Genomic DNA, 20679 nt, shown 5'->3' on the forward strand with positions numbered 1-20679 from the left:
GAGGGGGGTGGTGTGTGAATGTGAATGCTGGACTGGCGATGATGACCTTGCCATCACGACTAGAAGTAACATCAGCTTTGAGGGAATTGGAGTTTGCCCCTGGAAATTACTTCACATATGAAATGTGAAGAGTCACCTCTCAAAAAGAAAAAAAAAAAACCAACAAAAAAGCCCCCCAAAACACAAAAAAAACCCCACCCAAAAAAACTATGCATGAAATTCTGTATTTCTAGAACATAGTTCTAAATGCGGGTTGTTCAAAAGCTAACCTGCTTTTAAGTGAAAGAACTATCCCAAGATGTGTAAGTGCTAATACCAAAAACTAACTGTAGTGATTAAAAAACTTCTGTGTTTGCACGTTCCTGTAATCCTCCAGACTTCCTTGCTAAGCGTGCGCAGATCAGAAGTGCCTGGCACGGCAGACCCCTGGCACTTGCATTTTCAGATAAGGGTGTGTACATTTTCCCAGGTAAACAGCCGAGAGCCGTGCTTCCTCCTGCTCTGCACCACGGCCAGAGCTCGTCCAGCCGCTACAGGTTCGTAAATCCTTCAACAAAGCACTCAAACACTTTGGCAAAACCTAACACTTCAACAGCTACGTGTGCCAGGTTTACATTTATTTCCCGTTGTTCTCAGTAAAATTCATTTGGACAGGTAAATGAAGAGACCAAAAGGGATAAATACCTAGTCAAACACTCCCTGAATGACTTAAATCTACACTGACCAAAAAAGAAAAAAAAGGGAGAAGGGAGTCCTTAAAAGATTAAGCCTTTCATGACTTAGTTTTGGAAGCTCTGAAACACCATCTGACCTGTAGTAAAAAGCTTTTGTTTGGCGTTCCCCACTTTTTTGAAGCAGCAACAAAAATTTAGAGGGTCTCTGGTAGAGACATAGTGCCTGAAGCGGTTCAAATGAACACCCTGCGTGCACACCTACAGGGTGAGTGCAGAATAAAGCCTGTAGTTGCAATGGAAGTCTAATCATTTATGGGTTTGAATAACATTCAGAGAAAATAAATTTTCTGGTGTCCTCCTTCCCTTCTCTAAACACTGACTTTCCTCACCGTCTGAGGTTCTTTGCACTGAAGAAGTTCTTGAACAATTTCAGTGAGAGCCTATTTGCTTTCCGAGCATGCAAAGAAGTGCAACTTTAAAACAAACAGGTAAACTTGACTTCAAAATGGTGTGAATTAAGACTGAATTACCCTTGAACACAAGGCAGCTTTCTAAAGTAATAATTCACATGGAAAGGAATCATCTGTAATCAAGAGGCATTGTCAGTGTTTTTGTGGAAAACAATTTACGCTGTATCTAACCTGAAGTGCTCCCAGCTTCCTCAAAATCAATATTTCCAAGGTGAAGGACACCAGCCACTACTCGAAAAAGATCAAGTTTTTCTGCATCATCCAGTCCAATCTTTTTCATTGCTGTGCACATTCTGTTAAAATCGCCGTGATCATCTAAGAGCGGATCCTTCAAGGAACCTGCTTTGAGATACTACAAAACGACAAGACACACCAAAAAAATTCAGTAAGTGGTTTTAAAGTAAATGTAAGCAATTATTTCCAGTCATGAATAAACCAGAACAAAAAGCATAAAAATGCATGCCAAACTAAGTAGGAAGAGATTAGAGCTCTTCATACAGCACAGGCTTTGCAAGAACCCTAATTTGTTTTAATTTGTTTATACTGTGAAGCATGATCTTCAAACTTCAGCTTCAAAACAAACTTCAAACTATCTCCAGAAAGCAGAAATTAGAGAGTGTGACAGCTAAGGACAGGGAAATGCAGCACAGGGAGCAAGGGAAAGGAAGATTTTGGTTAAGGAAGCTCTCAAACCATTTACACCAAGGAGTGCTTCTAGCCCCTAGCTAGGATGGGAAGGGAGTACAGGACAAATCAGAATTGGAAGAGTTATCCCTATCCCAAGCAGACTTATTTAGAGAAATACACTTGTTAAAGTTTGCTGGTGACTAAGAAACAGTAAAACCGTTCACAGTGTTCTACAGGTTAAAAGAATACCAGCTACATTTTAAAATACCGAATTAACATTTTGCTGTTTTTCCTAATTTAAATACACGAAAAGCCATTTTAATTATTAATGGGTTTAAGTAGTAGACAGTAACACATCAGCATGCAATCAAGAGACTAACTGAACATGCACAGACTGATCTAAGATTTTACAATTTAAAACGTTTTCAACTAAAAAGGATAATTAAATAGAAGCCTTGTTAGGGTCAAACAAGCTAGCATGATTTTTATCAAAACAGAACACCACATGCAGCTGAAAAATTCACTTCACACAGCATTTAGACACATCAATAAAATTAAACCCCATCTTAATTATGTAAAATGATCACCTCATCTTCCTGATAAGGAAAACACAAAAATAATTTAAGTATTAATTTACTATTCCAGCTACTGTTATTAAAATAAACAATCTTAATATTTTTTTTAAAAAATGACAGAGCAAATATTAGATTTCTCATTTAAAAAAAATGAACAATGCAATATATTTCCTGTTTAGGTGGCTAGACTAGGTTTTCATATCATTGAAATGTGATCATTTATTGCACCTTCAAGTTGACAAGGCTGTAACATACGAGTATTATGGCATCATATGTTCCACTATTTAATGTCCAATACATATTTTCAGAATTATTCTTTCAGTATGTCTTAGTTTGAAATAAGCATTTGCCTGAGCTAAGCCCTTTAGAGGACACATTTTATGACAGAACAAGTACAAGTACCTGTAAATCACATCAGTAACAGAAGATTGCATGGGTTTATCTTCCAGTAGTAAGAATAAATTACCAACTTCACTACAAGTCTTAATTAAAAGCAAATTAGGTAAACTGAGGCAAAATCTCCCCATCTCTTAGCCTATATGCTTGACAAGAATTAAGTATCTACCACCTTTCTGCCCCCCACTAATATCAAATCAGCATTTCTGTATCCCACCCTCCGGCCACCCCCAATTATAGGAAAGAGCCTACATTCAAGCAAAAGAAACTGGCACTACGTGCTCAGTGTCACAACATATAAATACTAGAAATCCAGAAGCAGACTTGACAACGGTGACCCGAGCAAAGCAAGTATCTAAGCTGTCTATCACAGCTAGGCAGGAGCCACGTACAAGCTCAAGCCCCAGTTCTCCAAAGGTGAAAGAGATGGCATGGTCATGGGGGGAGAGAAGCTCTTGAGTAAACTTAATCTTTGTATTATTCCACACGTATATGCAGCTTGCCCTGCCACTGAATCCCAAGTACATATTTCATTAAGATCTGAAATATCTTCCAGCTATACAAATGAAAAATTCATACTTTAGGTGTGAATAGATGAAAAGTGTATTGGAGAGCACAGTAGAAGTTTAATGTAGCGTTTAAACAACTTCTAATTCACATATATTGTTAATTCAGATTAAAGTCTTTAGTCTCCTCATGCAAACAAGCTCAAAGGCTTAAATGCTACAAATTCTGGTAATTCCAGTTTTTAAAAAATGTAAATGGAGATGGAGCAAGAGGAAAGAAATGCTTTGAAGTTTCACACTTTCTTCCAGGAAATGCCATGCTCTGCCGTAACAGTTCATAGCAAGGGGAAAACAAAAACCAGTAAAGAATGCAGTGTACCGGGGAGCGGATATGCTCGTGCTGGAAGTGAGGCTGCATTAATGTTTTATAAAACAGTTTGGAGCATCACTTCAAAAATCCAGACTGTAAAAATGGCTCTGGAAAAAAACTACTGCTTTTGACCTACTCCTAGCAGTAGTAAGATTTAAAAAGGAAATTACAAAAAGTCTTGGATAGATTTTTGTTTTCCACAGAAGACAAGCTGCAGCATTAAGTGTTACATTATTATAAGAATGAAAAGGAAACAGTTTGTAAAACTGTTCCATTTGGGATTTTAAGATGTATCTTAAAATGTATTTCTAGAGTGAACTCCAAAAGCAGAGTTCTGAATATAGCAGCTTTGACAGTACCCATTCAGACCTATAAAGATGTGTAAAATGAACATTTCATTCCACACTGTAGAACAGCAATCATCATTTTCAACTCTATCTGCGTTAGTTAATATAAACTAACTGAGGATACAAACCTACCTCAGGACTCTTGCGATTCTGCAGAATCTGCTTGTCTGTTTCTTTGTTAGCAAAGTATCTGGTGCAGCCTCGATTTAAATACTGCAACAATAAAAAAGAGGAAATGCATACTTAACAACAGAAGTAAGGAAAACATATGCTTTTATTTAAGGCTAGCTTGATTTAATCATACGATACCAACAACATGCTAGGTATTCAGAATTAATTCCCTGAAAATGTATTTATTTACATTTGCAGATGTAAATTACAGAAGTGCAACAGTAACAAATGTCTATTGAAAGCTTTTTGGTTTTGACAACTGAAATACTTTTTGACACAGTGGGATATTCATTTTGCTAAGTCCCACAATATTTTCTTAACGTTTGACTCTATTAAACCTATTAATGGAGTCTGGGATTACGGAACAGACAATCAAAATTAGAAACCAAGAAAATAAATTTTCTCGCCTATGTGTAACACCAAACTTTACTCCAGCAAGCTGGATAGAACATCAGAAAAAAAAAAAAAAAAAAAAAAAAAAAAAAAAAAAAAAATCACAACCAGTCATCTGTATGTTTTCAGCAATATATAGGCTTTATACAGTGTATCTGGGGGTGAGAGGGGTAAGATCAAAGAACTTCTGGTACTAAGTCCAGTGTAGTTTTATGGTCATTTTTTCCTCACCAATTAAATATTTCTACAGGTAGTAAAAGACATAGCATGTTAAAAAGCTTGAAGAGTATTAAAAAGCTTATAACATGGTTCAAGCAGAAGCCTTATTCAGAATCTGGCTTCTGATATCCATCTCATGTCGTACAGTAAAGGGAATAGACCAGGCATTCAGACAATGACTGACACTTCCAGCTAAATGGGATGGCCAGCTTTTTCTTTCTGATTTGTTCAGCTGTAAGTAAGAACTCTGCCCAAAAGCTTGGACAGAGCCCTTTGTCTGAAGGAAGTGAACTGATTCTTTGCTCTAGCCCACAAACAAAGAAGATGTTTTCAACTAGGTGATCACAGATAATTCTATACTTTGATTAAAATTTATATACAAAATTCTAAAAACCAAAATATTCTTCAAAGTATTTCTAACAGCAGGAGAAAACTAGGTGACAAATACAATATTAAAACAAAGTGACAAGAAACACTGTTCAAAGTTAGCTTGTCAATATTAAAGTGACAAGAAACACTGTTCAAAGTTAGCTTGGTGTTTAACAAAATATGGAAAAGTTTTCTTTATCAGCCAATAAGAATGCAAAGCACAGCGTATTTTAAACACAACAACATATCCCTCTATTACAGTATCAGTAACACGAGCCCAGAAACTGGGGATGGGAAGTGAAAAAGGTCATACTTTTCAAGAAGAGAGTGTGAAAAATGATCTGACCAGCTGAGAATGTGAACCAGCATGGTATTCAGTAGCAACATTATGTAGGAGACACTTCATCACAAGGTAATGGCTTTCATGTGAAAACTAAAAACTCAAGTAAATTTACCTATTAAACCTACGAGAAATTATATTTTTAAAGCACGCAAACACACAGCTCGAGGTTCTCATATATAACATCTAAACACCATTGTACCTTTTTTTTTTTTTTGCCAACTTTGAAGTACAAGACCCCATTAGAACATCAGTGACCCAAACATAAGGTAATCTGATTTCTCTTCCAGAAATTAAGATCTGAAAAAAATCCATCTCCTCATCTCCATCAGCTATGCTCCAGGTACAGATGTACTATGCAGCTTTACTTGCGAAGCCATGCAGTGCAGCCCAAGGCACCTAGACCTACAATGGTTCAGCACAGGGTTACCCAATGAGTTTGAATTTCTGAAAACTTCTGCAGGGGAACCTAAAGCGCAGGCACCCAGGACTGCACGCTTTTGTGGGGGTGTGCTTGGAGGAAGGCTGTGTAAGAAACCTGCAGATTTTCATAGCCCTTTGCCAAGTAAATTCACACTTCCCCAGAGGAACTGCAGGGGAAGGATGAACTAACGGAGAGGGAACCCCCATCAGCGCTGCGAAAATCCCAATGATGGGTCAGGCAGGTGCAGCCAGCGCAGTCGGTTTGGTTCACATCCCCCAAGCAACTGTGCACCTATGCCACGATGGAGAAATGCATGGGGAGGAGATTACATGGGATCACTTAAGTCAAGGGGAAGCAAGCCTAGCGGGGGAAAAAAAAGCACAAAATTATCCTTCACCTTTTAAAATTGTTTCACTTTTGTTAAAAATGAGAATTACCTTGGATTTGAGACGATCCTATTGTCAAATGGGTGTAATCAAGAGAAACCAGGCATTGAGCCAAACATGTTTGAGTGCTAGGACCCAAGCTGGCCCTAATCTGGACTATGACTTGATAAACTGAAAGGCGCAAGACAAGTGGCACAACAAAGCCAACGTAAAACTGCGACTTCAGGCATAGGTTTTTCTAAATAACCAATTTAAGAGTATGGTTTTTTCCTGAATGTTTTTCTTGTCTAGAAAATTAGCATTAATATCAAAACACTGATTAATCATCAAACCTTGCCTAATATAATATCACCGTCTATTATCAGAAGCTTGAAAGACGGCATTTCCATGAAATTTGAACCAGACATGCAGTCAACAAAAAAGTAGTAAAAAAGTGACACAAGCATGATTATGCAGAGCCATGTTATGATAAAACCTGAAGCAGCAAATGAGAATGAATAACACAGAAAAAATAATCTTGACAAAAGTAATACAAATTTAGGAAGAAAATTAACCTTTTACAGGTTTGGGTTTTTTCGAAACACTTCCTATAAAGTGATAATCCATGAAAATTTGGTGCAATATGACTAATAAATTTTAAGTAAATTTATATTAATTTATATACAAAGATGAAAATGATCCTAAGGCTTTTGGTTTTTAATTAAAGATTATCTACTTTAACTTCAGAAGGGGAAAAAGAAAATATTTCAGAAGTGTTAAAATTTTTAAATTTAACTTGCAGAGTGGATCCTTCACATGCAGGAAGGAACTCAGGATTCAAATACTAACTTACGGTAAAGCAATAAATGTTCTTAATGGAAATTAAAGTACCTGGTGCAAACTCTGAAGTAGTCAAAAAACTATGTCATGGTGTGATAAGGCTGGTGTGACTGTAAACTCTTCATAATTGAAACAGGCAAGCGAGTACCTTCTGTAAAGGCACTCAGGCTGTTCAGTACTGTACTGCACCAGCCTGATTTTAAGCAGGTTATAATTCTGCCCTTGACTACTACAACCTTTTGTGCTGTCATGAGCAGAGTTTTTGATTAAAAAAAAAAAACATCCCCCAAGAGTGGGCACGCAGCATATTCAGTTCCAGAATTAAAAAATCTATTAGTTACAAGAAATAAGTTTTAATGGAAAAGTGGCTGTACAATAAAATCATGTATTTGAATTTTGTTTTCAAGATTTTAGCTTTAAAACATACAAGAGGATATTGCACAGAATAACTGCACAGTAAAGAAGAAAGTTTTGAAAAGTATTATTATTATATGAAAATAAATGCAGTTGGGATTTTTTTCAGTATTGTGTCTGATGAGTGTTTCAAAAGAAAAGTTCTCCTACAGCACCAAGCAGTTCCTTCTTAACACGCATCAGATCAAGTTTCTATCGCACAAGTGAGTACAAACAGATGAACTATAGGAAGATACAAATTAAATATTTAAAGAAATAATATAAGGTCTACAAAGGCCCCTAGGAACGCCTCTAAGGAAGTAAGAAAACTTGTCCTAAAATATTGCCATGGCTCTTAGGGAGCAAAATCACCTAGATACCACAGTACAAATGTATGATGGGCACAATATGGCACTACAGCTCTGTGCCCGCTTCCTGGCTCAGCAGTAAACAGAGGTTGACTTGGCCACACCAAAAGGCAGCCACAACCTGTTCGGTCACCAGCGTACACCCACCTTCCCTACAGTGAGTGCACTACTTTAGGTGTCACCTATACAACCACCGCTTTGCACAAAACTAGTCGGAGCTTTGGTTTTTTTAAGGCTTCTAGCTCTCTGCTGAATTCCCATGAAACCGAGTACAATAGATTTTGGGGACACTAACAGACAAGTACAGTCCAAGTTTTACTTAGAAAACCACGTAGGAAGATACACCAACAAAGAAAACAATCATCACAGTAATGTAATTCTTTGTTAGCAGTGCTTCTCACCCTGTTTAAGATCAAGGAAGTCTAAAAAGATGACAATCAATTAATTTATATCCTTGTAATTGCACATGCCCTCCAGGGCTGTGTTACAAAACCCTTCCAAACCCACAGCAGAGATTTGGTCTGTGTATTTTAGAAATACACAAAATTCTGCCTCTGTGAGATTCTAAGCTAGGCATAAGCCAAGAGACAGTGGAGAGACAGAGACAAATGTCAGAACACAAGCAAACAACTGACCAGTATTTACCAGCAGGATTTGATTTGCCAATATTCTTCTTCTCAATGCAAGTCAACAAAGCACATGGTGATACTTGTAGATATTTACAGTTCAATTGTGATTGTCAAAAGGAAAAGAGCAACAAAACAAAAACCTACCGATATATTTATATGTAATTAAATAGCAGGAAAGAATGATTGAAGACAAGTCTTCACCTTACTAGTAAAATTGGTGATGACAGTATAAGAAGTGAATAGGCTTAGAAGCACCTTGAAAGGTATGGCAAAAGCTTGCTTTGAAGAGAAAGAGAACAGACATTTGGGAAGACAATGAGAAACAGTTGTACCAGTAAAGCTGCATGCAAATAATAATGTTAGTTTCTCAAGAAAAAAAAATTACTGGAATAATCGTGAGTTTACACAGAGAAATTAAGAGAATTTAAAAATAAGGGAAATGGGGTTGCTGTCACTCAGGTAAACAGAAAACAAAATAGAGAAAAAATTTTGACTGACAAGAAAGGAAAGAAAGCAAAATGAAATGTCACCGTATTTGTCGATCATTTCTGAAAACAAATCAGTGAAATCTGAACACAGAGAAGGTGAGGAGAAAGAAGGAAAGCTGGAGGAAAAAGTTAAAAGTAAAACTGAAGTAGTAAAACCGTTCAGTGTAAGGTTTGGGAGGAAAAGAATGCAAGAACCTAATGGTAGGACAGAAAGCCAGCCTGTTTGTGGGATTGCTACTAGAAACATAACACAGAATCAGGGTTAGTCAGGAGAAACCACAGAGTCTCAGAAAAGGGCAAAACCCCTAAAAATAAAGCATGGGGAGAAGAAGGGAAGGCAGTAAACAAATCAGCAGGCATAAGAACAGGCACACTGGACTGAATTAAAAGGCCCATACTAAGAGCTTGTCTTCAACCATGACCTCTGCTTCACCCAAGGATTTTACTGTTCCTTTCTGAGCTGGGATGAGAAAACTGTGTATGCCATTTACAAATACAGATGTACACTGCAGCATAACTCACTATTTCATTCTCCTTTCCCTTCCTAACAACTCCTAAAATTCTACTCTGCTTTTTCCCTGCCACTGGACATTAACCTAACATTTTTACAGAAGTAAGCACAATGATTCAAGTCTTATTTCCCCACTGTTTATTTTAAGTTCACTTTCATTTAGGTATAGTTATCAGCACTGATTTTATTTGCATTGTATTGGCTTCTCCATTACTTGACTGACTGGACCAGTAACAGATTGTGGAAAGATAGCCAAAACTCAGAAATAGTAAGTAGTCCTCAAGGAAAGAATAAATTAGGTGAAGAAAAACCTAAGAGGAAGGATCATGCTTCATGAATAGAAGTAATCTTGGCAGGAAGCACTGCACATGCACTTCGGGTCAATTGGAGACAAAAGGGTGAGCTTTCAGCTGAAAGGGACTGGTGAGTCTTATCATGTAACCTGGAGTGACCAAGAATGACAGAAGAGCACAATGAGAACGGGAAAGGCTCAAAACTGGAGCAGCGCAAATGAGTGTAGTACGATAGGAACAAAGCGCAACAGAGTAGAAAAGGCAAGTGATGTGAAAGCACACGGACTGGAACAGAGAAGCACAACAACCTTGTCACCGTGGTCTGATTCTTGGTGGGAAGCGTAAGGGAAGAATAATTTAAGAGAAAGCATCATGGGACAACTCCTATGTCTTCCTAAACACATGGCTGGAATAGGAAGAAATAAATGCAGTTTTCAGGACTTAAAAGATGGGTTACCCACAGAACAGTTAGACCACAACCAAGAAATTCACAATATATGTGTCTACAAGAGCCCATGACAACATTACTAGCAGCTGGGTATGCAACAGTACATTTTTGGAAAAAGCAAAGATTCCTCAATTTTAAGGCACAGAGGAAAAAGTACAGGAAATCTTCCAATACGGAAAAACAGCAGGGAGCTTTATTTCAGGATAAAATAGATTTAACAAAAAAATCTTCTGATTTTTGTAACAAGAAAGAGTCTGTCAACAATAATAAATAGAGATTTTAATAAGATCTGTAGGAAAAATCCATGAATGGCAATTGAGAAGCTTTACAAACACCGACTCTGATACTCACCCTAAAGTTGTCAGGAGAGCTTAGATAGAGTTTTTCCCTAATGTCTTCTGGAGCACCAGCACAAAGCCTGTAAAAGATATGATAATTCCTCTCTTCTTTGCCTTGCACACAGATCCTAGATTTCTCCAGAAGGTAGTGTGATACAAATCCACCAACCACCGAGTTCTAGGAGGAAGAAATATTTTTCTGATTATCTGAGTATTTTTTGGTTTATTTGAGGTTCAGAAGTTTTCAATTTACATTTGTCTGAGCATGGCTCGCTCAACTCACACTGCTGCAAAAGAAGATTAAAATGTATCTGTACCTAATACATACTAAGCTTAGAAAAGAAACCATTGCCTTTACCATAAATTCTCCCTCTGGCTCACGTATTGCATATGCATACATCCCTCTTACAAGAAGGGACTGCTTCACACCAGCAAGCAGAAATCCTTGGTAGAATTCCAGTAGTCCCTGCAAAGAGCATTGCTACAGCCACCCTCACGCTGTTTGGATGGCAGTGCCATTACCATGCTATTACAACCTTCTCTAGTTGCATTTCACTGACAGTCTTGCAAAGGAGAAGAAAGAGTGAAAATTAAAGAATATTAAAGAAAATTAAAGGTGTTTGGACAACATCTTAGGCAGGCTAATTACGAGTGAAGATTTTATTTCAAACACTTGCACTTCTTTTCTGAGATGGAAGTCTGACACAGATTTCGAAAGGCATGAAGCTGGCCTATGATAAAATTCCCTGTGCCTAGACAAATCTTAATAGCAAGAAAATTTCTGATCTTATGGCCATTACAGCAATTAAGGAGGACTCACTGACTGACAAATTTGACTATGGTTATGCAGGCATTCACTCATTCAGGAGGCCCCAGGCTGTACTTATATTCCTTTAAGAAATCAGACCTAATAAGGTCACCACGAAGTGAAGTCTTGTGAATTATGAAGTCTGGTAAAAAAAGGGCTCAAGTAACCAGGCTGACCTTGCCCTAGAAAGCTGAAACAGGCTTTTAAGCAGATTCTGAAAACACTCTGAGCGCTATTTGCTTCAGCTGAAGCAATTAATTTGAAACACCATGTAAGTGTTGACAGATAAGTTGACAGGTCATGAATGCATCATTCCAAGTAGAAATTTGGGTCCTTTCCATAAATTTATTAACATGAACTGGACTAACAGATAAAGTCCCTCTCCCCTTAATGGAATTTAGTTATTTACTATCTAAACTATTAACCAAAGATCTGAAGTCTAGTTACAAAACCAAGGGATGAAAACTTAGGAAAAGACCACAAGCTGAACAACAGATGATGAGCTTAAACTCCCCAGGCAGGAACTGCAGGAATTTGTTTCTTTACATCCTCAGTCAGAAAGATGAGGAGGCATATACATAATCTCTACAGGGATTGTCAACAAAGGTCTTCAACTTCGACAGGCTGGGCAGCTATACAGTCATCCTTCATTGTGGAATGTGTGTATACATACGCTATCCAAGCAAAACTACACCCAAACAAAGAAAATTTTTCATAAGTTACACAGGGAATAGTACTTCTGACAAAAAAACATTCCATGACTCCCATCACATACACAACACTGATGTGAGGTCCCAAAATTTCACACAAATACATAAAAACATCAATAATTCATTTAAAGTATTAAAGCATTAAAATACATTTATATCTGTTTACATTTAATATGCAACTCATACTTATTTGTGCATTAAAGGAATGCATAAGTACTGAACAGCAAGGAAATCATTCTTTAGATATGCCTTTTTGCCTTTTTCTGCAATGACGGGAACAATTTTTACGTTGTTACGGATGGAAGCAATTTTCCTACTGACTTGACCCGCCATTTTCCAGTAGTGACACAGTACTGCATGGCTTTGGTTTTCCTTTCAAGGTGATAGAATACAAATCGTATCTGCAAAGCAGGACAGTAGCTACTTGGTGCAAGATAAATAACTCTATTCAGCCTACTTCCATTCTAGCACTAGTGTTTTATGCCAACAAAATCATCATCAAAATTCCAGTACCTTTTCATTGAAGTGAATTTCTACAAATTTCCCAAAACGACTGCTGTTGTTGTTGCGAACAGTCTTTGCATTTCCAAAGGCTTCTAATAGGGGATTTGCTGTTTAAAAAAATTTGTAAAATGTTAAAATTCAATCAACAAACTACCAAAAAGAAAGAGAGAACAAATACATACTAATTATTCAAAAAAATTCTTGGGAATAAGGTTTGAAAGTTAAAGGAGAAATATTACCTATTAGGAATAATCAATTTTGCAAATTGTACTGGATACACTGTGGTGGAACTTACAATGAAGTACTTAAATATCACATAACATTGCAAAGTATTTGAATTGATACTGTAAGAAATTCAGAGACAAACATCAGAAATTATTCAGTGATGTTCTTCTACAGCATGTAGGCAAATAACTGATAAACTACACGAGACAACGCACAATTTGATACCTCCCAATGAGTTGTTATTCATAAAATCTAAACTACCCACTTATCCCACAGACAAAAGCGCCACTTAAATGTCATGCGTGCAACATGTTAGATTGATTAGGGAATAAAAAAATCGTATTAGAAGAGTGTGTCAATTTCAAAAACAACTTTAAAAATGCCCTTTCAAATTAGGTCAATTAAGTGACTGAGTGATTTTATTTTTTACTGGCTGCCATTTTCAAATGCCTTAAAGCTCAAACAGAAAGAGTAGCAGCAATCTAAAGCATATATGTATATATATCCACATCATGCACAGTTTAAGCAGTTTGAAAACACTTAGTAGTTATGAAACACCAAGCCTCTGAAAGACTACATTTACTAGCACTGAAGATCAAAGAAAAACGATTTACTAAATCATGCTAACAATAAACCATTGAAAATATCAGCAAGATTTTTTAAGGCTTTTAGCTAAAAAAGTACGCACTGGAAACCAAGTGAGCAGAAACTCCGATTTAAACCTCCACTGACAACCATCTACAAATCTGCTCATACAAAAATTAAAGAATGAAGGAATAACTACAATGATTGGATAAGTTATGGATGATAATGTACAATTTTAGTAGGACATCATCAGCACTAACTTTTTTGGTTTGGCTAGGTTTTAATTTTTTTTTATACTTAAAGCTTACGAAAATGCAAATCTGACTTGCAAAACTGACTTCTTAAGAGATCTTTGGTAACTATTCAGGTGTTTTACATAATATTAACAGTTCTGAAGAAAAGATTATGAATGAAAATAAACTGCAAGAGGCCTTTCAGACAGGTTAACGGTTCCTCTACTAATACATATGCTGTAAGCGTGCTCATTAAAATTGTGCCTAAAAAACTTCAAAATTCATGCATCAGCTGCTGTTTTATATTAAAAACCCCAAACTTTTCTAATACCTACAAGTACCAATTAATTTTATCGCATACTGCGTCAGGCATTATCCAACTCCTGGCCACTTTCTGAGTTCCTTTAGCACACAGTGGATTTCACTAAGCAAACCTACAGCAACAAGAGATTAAAGCCTGTAGTAGTTCTCTTGAATAATCCAGTGGCTCGAATTTGAAAACAGAACATTTAAAGCAAAGAAAAAACAGACATTTTTGGTTTAAGAAAAAGACAGAGTAATGAAATTCCAAACTAAATCTACTATATGCTACAGAAGACTAAACCTGACATATTAGATTGGCTGAGGGTTGTTTGGTTGTGAGATATTTATATTTTCTCAAAAAGTTATTTTCTGTTCAATTAGGAAGTGCATGCAACATTAAAGAGGCTCAACTGGATGATCAATACAGTCTCTTCTGACCTTGTTTGAGAGTCTATTATAGACACAATGGAAGTGTTAATCCGAATTATGTGCTTTCTGACAAAAAAAAAAAAAAGACATAACAGGAAAATGACCCAAAACCATAATTTTAAAGAACTTCCATGCTTTATCTGACTTCAAGAACTTTATGGTGAGGAGGAGGAATTACTCTTCCCTGGTACTAACAGGTAGCAATGAGAACATAATCTTGTCCTTGCAGATTTCACACAGCATAAAATCCGATCTTGGGTACACATTTGTGAGGTTCAACTCAAACACACACTTAAACATTTTCTAGATCAAAGACTATATGACACTACATTAAATAAAAATAAAGCGAACGACAAATAAAAAATATGTTTTCAGAATTTAGGATCAAGGTAAACTATCAGTAAATGATGCCCTAGGAAATCTGATAGTATTTCTATCCTAGCTTTTATTTAGTTAGTGTTGATTGATGTTTCAAATTTGAGGGGGGGAAAAAAAAAACCCTATTGGAACCTTTAATTCAATTAAAGAAAATTTAGTACCTTCTACAATTCTATCATCAATATCTTGGCCAGTACCATAGGATTCTGTCAAATACCTGTAAAGCAAGATCAAAATATCAGTCTCTTTCATGTGTCAGGTTACCTCAATTCAACAGGACTTAGCATGTTTGTGCACCATACTTACTGACCATTTACCAAAGGGAAAGAAAACTGATTACAAGTTCCAGATACGTGTATCTTTTAAAATAAATACAGTGTGACTTTTCTTTTTTGTTAAAACAAAAATATTCTTGCAGACTTCAGATTTTTTTTCAATACTTCAAGATACACTAGAAATTTCTCCTAGACACGCATGTGGAAATTACACTTTTAAACAAATGATGAAGCTATCACTGTACTGTCTGTATTTATTAATAATCTTAGCAAACGCATAAGGTTTCATACATATTTCCTGAATTAAATACTGGTTCCATGCATACAGCTTCTCTGTTCATAACTATCACTGTTAATAAAAATCCCACGTGGAGACGGTGAGATGGGAAATTGCAGGTGCATAATCTAGGTAAGATGCAATTTACCAATTGAGGAAAAAATTTGAAAATAAATCCATAACATACTTTCTCCAAAGTTGCCGCTTGCTTTTTTTTTTTAGCCCCTCCTGTGCACAGGGCACGCTTTCTGGAAATCCAGGAGTAAATCTGGGACGAGTTAAAAACAGCTCTCAGAAATGAGGCTTTCCAAAAAAAGTTTAGGAGTGCTAACAGTATTAGTACCTTTTGCTTTCTGATCACACAAGGGTAAAACCTTCCTGCTTTTAAAACTCAATGATGTTTTGTGCACGGACTCTGTGGGGGCGGGTGGTGGGGAGAAGCAGCAGCAGTGATATTTGCCTGCCATGTAATCAGAACTTCCTTTGCTGAGAAGCGGAAGAATAACCTCCTTTGAGAGCATTCCTCAGGAGACATTCTCCCAGTGCCTGTGCTCTTTTTTTACTCTTAGCAGGATCAAAGTTTAGATGCCCCCTGTAAAAACCATTACCAGCACCTTGCAGTAATTCTTACAGCTACCTGTTAAAGGTTGCACAGGGGCAGAGAAGAGCAGCGTGAAGGACAGACAGCCGTGACAATTACTCGCGGGATGTGGAAGATAATACCGCTACTGTGCATACATACTAGAGAATACATGATGTCAGGGAAAAGGGAATTAAAGGTTTATACTGGGAAACAAGGACAAGGTGGGGAAGGGAGCACATTCACACTGCCTGCACTGTGCTTCCCTGGATAATCAGGCCACCTATGATATAGGTGAATTTAATGGAGCAGCGCACTCTAGTTACACAGTGTTCCAAAGTGATATAAAGCAGGTAAAATATAAAGCAAATATGGTCAAAAACATTAAAATCATGCAAGAGGAAGCAAGGCTGATATATATCAGCAACATGGCCACCATGCAGTTTAATATGGTTGCTTTAGTATCGATCATACATGAACATCCATACATAAATAAATCACATTAATCAATCTCATTCAGTAAATTGGGGTAAAGTATATTACAGAATCTCTACAGTAATCTCAAAAATCAGGAGTTAAAAACACTGGATGCTTTAGCAAACTAAAGAAACAAAGGCAAGGAGAACACAGAAATGCACATTTATGGCAAAACTGACAGTGTCCTGCAAGATACAGTTAAAGTGCCTAGTTACATTTCTACCTACCACAATACCAGATGTGCAATACCAAAATGACTGCGTCATAAACCATAACTACTACATGATGTCACTACAACCAAGTTAAGGTTTCCATGAATACACAGCCTTTTCTGTATGTTATCATGTCAGCATTTAAGTTTAACCCTATGAATTTCTTGTGTTAAAAGCATATGCATAAGTCTCTTACTGAATTGTGACTTAAACCTACTAATTACTTTACAGTTTGCTCTGTCTGTGCGCCAACCAAATGCATCAATGCAAAAAAATTCAGTTAATAACTTTGGTCCAGAAGCACAAACCTCAAAACAAATTTAGTGTTTTCTGTCTTGCCAGCTCCCGATTCTCCAGAGACTATGATGGACTGACTCATCTTGAGCACTTTCATGTCACGGAATGCCTTATCAGCTTCAAAAGAAGAATACATTAAACATGACAAAAAATAATATTCAGGACGGTTGCAAACATAAAGTTAAGCTACCTAAAAAAAATTAAAATGCAACATTTTCAGGAAAATTTTTTTGGAAATAAAGCCCTAGTCAACTACATCCAGGACAAAATAAACCAAAAAACACCACCTAGAATTAAAGTTCTTGAGCTAAACGTATTCACAAGCTTGTAACCAATCTTACTTTAATGTGTCCTTTAAAAGGAAACTTTCAGGTGCCCTTTGTAACAAGTAATATCTGACACAAGGAATCTTGGAAAACGGGGATAGTTTTCCCTGCATGCAACATGTCCCAAACCCCCAGCTATTTATACTTTTGATTACAAAACAAAAGGCAACACGGTGAGAAGGCTTTTAACAAGTCAAATGCTAATTTGTAGTTTCCAATTATTTTTCCCTGAAATCAGGTTTATCACATTAGTAACATTTAAATGCACTTTCTGCCTGTAACACAAGCATATAAAAAGAAACAGTGCGTGTGCTCTGGCAACATAATAAAAGGCAAAGAAAATCACTACACTGAAAGACAATGCCAGTCATAATTATGGCATTCTTCACTTTGAAAATCTGAATTTCTTTTTTGTCTTTTTTTTTTAATGGTTGTAAATTATACTTAAACCACTTAGACATAAAACGGTACAGAACAACAACAATAGGGTTGCTAATTTCCATTTTCTTCAAACGGCCTATCAAGGGTGGGAAGATTTGCAATTTCAGCAAGCAGTGTTTAAAGTAAATTAATTACTTTTACAGGTGGCAATCTATGGATAACTGCAAAGGACTTAATGTTTGTTTTGTAAAAGACAAATACGGGCTCAATACATACCAATAGCAAAAACATGTGGTGGCAATGTTCCAAGTGATCTACCCTGGTACTTTTTAATAGTATCTGAAGAATAAAACTTAGGTATATCAAAATATGGATTCACTGCAATAAGAATGTTGGCTACGTAGGTCTGTGAAGAAAACAATTAACAGCAAACTATTAGCTAGTATCCAACCAAGCAGTTAACAGCAATTTTCTCTTACTATTGAAGACTATAGAGTAAGTGTAACAATTACATTTACAATGCTCTCCAGCCAAGGCAGATACGAGAACGGATATATTTTCAGTGTCCCTCTAATTATCTTCTCAGGACTCCTATGAAAAAGCACTTCTCGGGAGAGTTTCCTAACCACTGAGCTGTGGGGGATGTCCTGAATTTGACCTTTCTCCCAATCTCCTTTTAAATTATTTCCTATTGTCCGAGTTACTGGATCAAGGACAGAGCGCTGCAACCTCCTCCTCAAATGTGAATGAGCTAAGCTCCTGGCTAGCATGACGCACTCTCCTCCAGTGAGGAGGATAATTTTTCAATATCTTTTTAAAAGCATTCAGCCGAGAGAAATTAGCTATGGCTGCTTCCACAGTGAGAAATGCAGAATGCAAATGTTCTCTAATAGAGAAGAAATTCGAGAGGAATCTCAAACCAAGACTGCTTTTTACCTTTCCATAGGATAAGGAAGACTGAAGTTTTTTTTAAGGCTTCTGAAAAAAAAAAAACTTTCATAGCTTGGTTGTAACAGCCAGATTACATACAAGGAAGAACAGGGGTCTGAATCACAGAAAAAAGGAGATTTGCAGGAAAAGGTCTGAAGAAAACTAAATAAACCTTCAGTTTGAATAACTTATTTCGTTTGTTGCTACTAAGCATATTCCTAAACAACTGAAATATACACACTATCGTGATATATTGATAGAAGGCTGGATCACACACTATATATGAATTTTCTTAGACGTTTCTATTTTCAAGACTTATTTCACTGAAGGAAGACATATGCACAGAGTTCTCCGAGAGCTGCAAGTACTAACATTAGTTTTCATTTTAGTGACAAGACAAAAACTGTTAACCAGCATTAAACAAAAAGCAAAACCAGTTGTTGATTCAAACTCTCTTAAAGTTACAAGGGAAAAGTACTTAAAAGATAAATTGAACCTTGGTTGGTCGGTTTGTTTGTTTTTCCTCTAGAAAATACACCTGCTCAGGACAACATATTAGTAGTATTTGTTTACAATAAAGAAAGGCTTTATGAACCTAAATACTACCCCACTTCAGAACCAGTTTGGTTTTAGAATTTTACTTCCCTGGAGGTTCTTTGGGTTGGTTTTTTAATTACTGTTTTTCCAGAACAGGATTCAAATGGCCATTTCTATTTATTTATTTTAAAGCTGGTCCTTGATCTTGAACCACAAAGAATTTATAGCTGTGTAAAGTTAACTGCAACAAAGGAAAAAAACTACACTTTCTTTTTATATTTTTATAAAAGCATTTAACTAATTTTACAACAGTATACTAACACAAAAGTTGCTTATTTTAACACAGACACTTAGGAAATACGTAGAACTGTATTGTATTATCACTAGCCAGCTTTCTATTAGAAAAAAAATAAAAAGAAAGAAAACCCTTATCTTTCTTCTGTTTCACAGCTGTCAGTGTCCAGGCAGATGGCAAGGACAAAATGTAATTTAGTCAGAATTCATTAAGTACAATTAGGCAATCTGATAGCAATATAAAAGATTAAGATGGACATCTGAGCTAGGAGGTGTCAAAGACGGCACCTGTTTGCTTCGTTCAAAAATAATGAAGAAAGAAAACCAGCTTTGTTAACAGCCACTCTACTGGTGAAGCAAGTTACCTGCAGGAACAGACTTCTATGATCCGACACCGTGCTATGGTTGCACACGAACAGTCACATAGAGAAAAATCTATTGCTCTGTCTGGTAAAAATCAGCTAACATTAATATGATTAATGTGAGGCAGATCTCAAACAATGTAAAATTAAAAAAAAGTACTAAAACCTCCTAAACTTCCAGTGTTACCATTTTGGTTTAGTTTCTGTTTTAGGAAAAAACAGAATTGGAAACCTTTGGTTTGATGATTTTTTGAAAGGAGATCTATCATTAAACTGGTTGTCACGTCACATAATACTTACGTAAATTCTGTCCTTACTGTACCGAACTTTGATGTTGTGAAGGAGAGTGGCCTCATTTAAATACATAAGTGAACCTGCAAGTAAAACACAATCATATACCTTTAAGAGCTCAGGATGATCTTTGTGTACAGCTGAAAAACTAAATCTTAGGATTAAGGAGAATTTTACTTCCCCTCTCTTTGGTTACAGTTTAATCCTATCATTTCTTTACACTGTCTTGAGGCAGAACTGCTGACTCAATATACGCTTTAAAAACGGTAGACCTGCTCTTTACTGTACAGCAACTTTCTGTAACTCCAGTTGAAGGAAGAGTCAGACTCCAGGAGTCTCAACACAGGCCCTGCTCAGTGTAAGCTCCCTTTTACCAGCCTTTCAGACAAACATGGGACATCTCCCTCCATGCTGGCCCATAAGCACAGAAACCAATGCCTACCAAAATCCCTAACACCAACCCTTTCCTTCCTTCCAGCTCCCCTCTCCAATCTCAGCCACAGTATCCCCAGGGTAATGCCACCTAACTGACATTTAGAATAACTGCTGGCTCCTGGAGATTTCTGTAAGTTCATATTCACTGATTCAATCAGGAAATACTGTCTAGAGGCGGCGGCAGGCATCGTTGCAACACCAGGCACCAACGCAACCTTTCAGGTTTCAATTCTGTGTTTTGTTGCTACTAGGCCTCCGCAAAGAAACTGTTGGGCG

General features: G+C 36.8%; 1 protein-coding gene across 1 annotated transcript in view; it reads right to left on the bottom strand.

Annotated features, from left to right (window-relative positions):
* Window positions 1-20679, bottom strand: part of MYO6 (myosin VI) — an 82676-nt gene that overhangs the window by 50824 nt on the left and 11173 nt on the right. Inside the window, exons 3-11 of the mRNA XM_035901498.1 lie at window positions 19978-20051; window positions 17831-17960; window positions 16859-16964; window positions 14891-14946; window positions 12586-12683; window positions 10568-10732; window positions 4098-4178; window positions 2359-2367; window positions 1316-1496 (exon numbers count right to left, since the gene is read on the bottom strand). Of these exons, the coding sequence (XP_035757391.1) occupies window positions 1316-1496; window positions 2359-2367; window positions 4098-4178; window positions 10568-10732; window positions 12586-12683; window positions 14891-14946; window positions 16859-16964; window positions 17831-17960; window positions 19978-20051 (900 nt within the window). The remainder of the gene's footprint in view (window positions 1-1315; window positions 1497-2358; window positions 2368-4097; window positions 4179-10567; window positions 10733-12585; window positions 12684-14890; window positions 14947-16858; window positions 16965-17830; window positions 17961-19977; window positions 20052-20679) is intronic.

Source organism: Egretta garzetta, unplaced genomic scaffold, assembly GCF_000687185.1.
Source record: "Egretta garzetta isolate BGI_Z169 unplaced genomic scaffold, ASM68718v1 scaffold9, whole genome shotgun sequence".
Taxonomy (NCBI): Eukaryota; Metazoa; Chordata; class Aves; order Pelecaniformes; family Ardeidae; genus Egretta; species Egretta garzetta.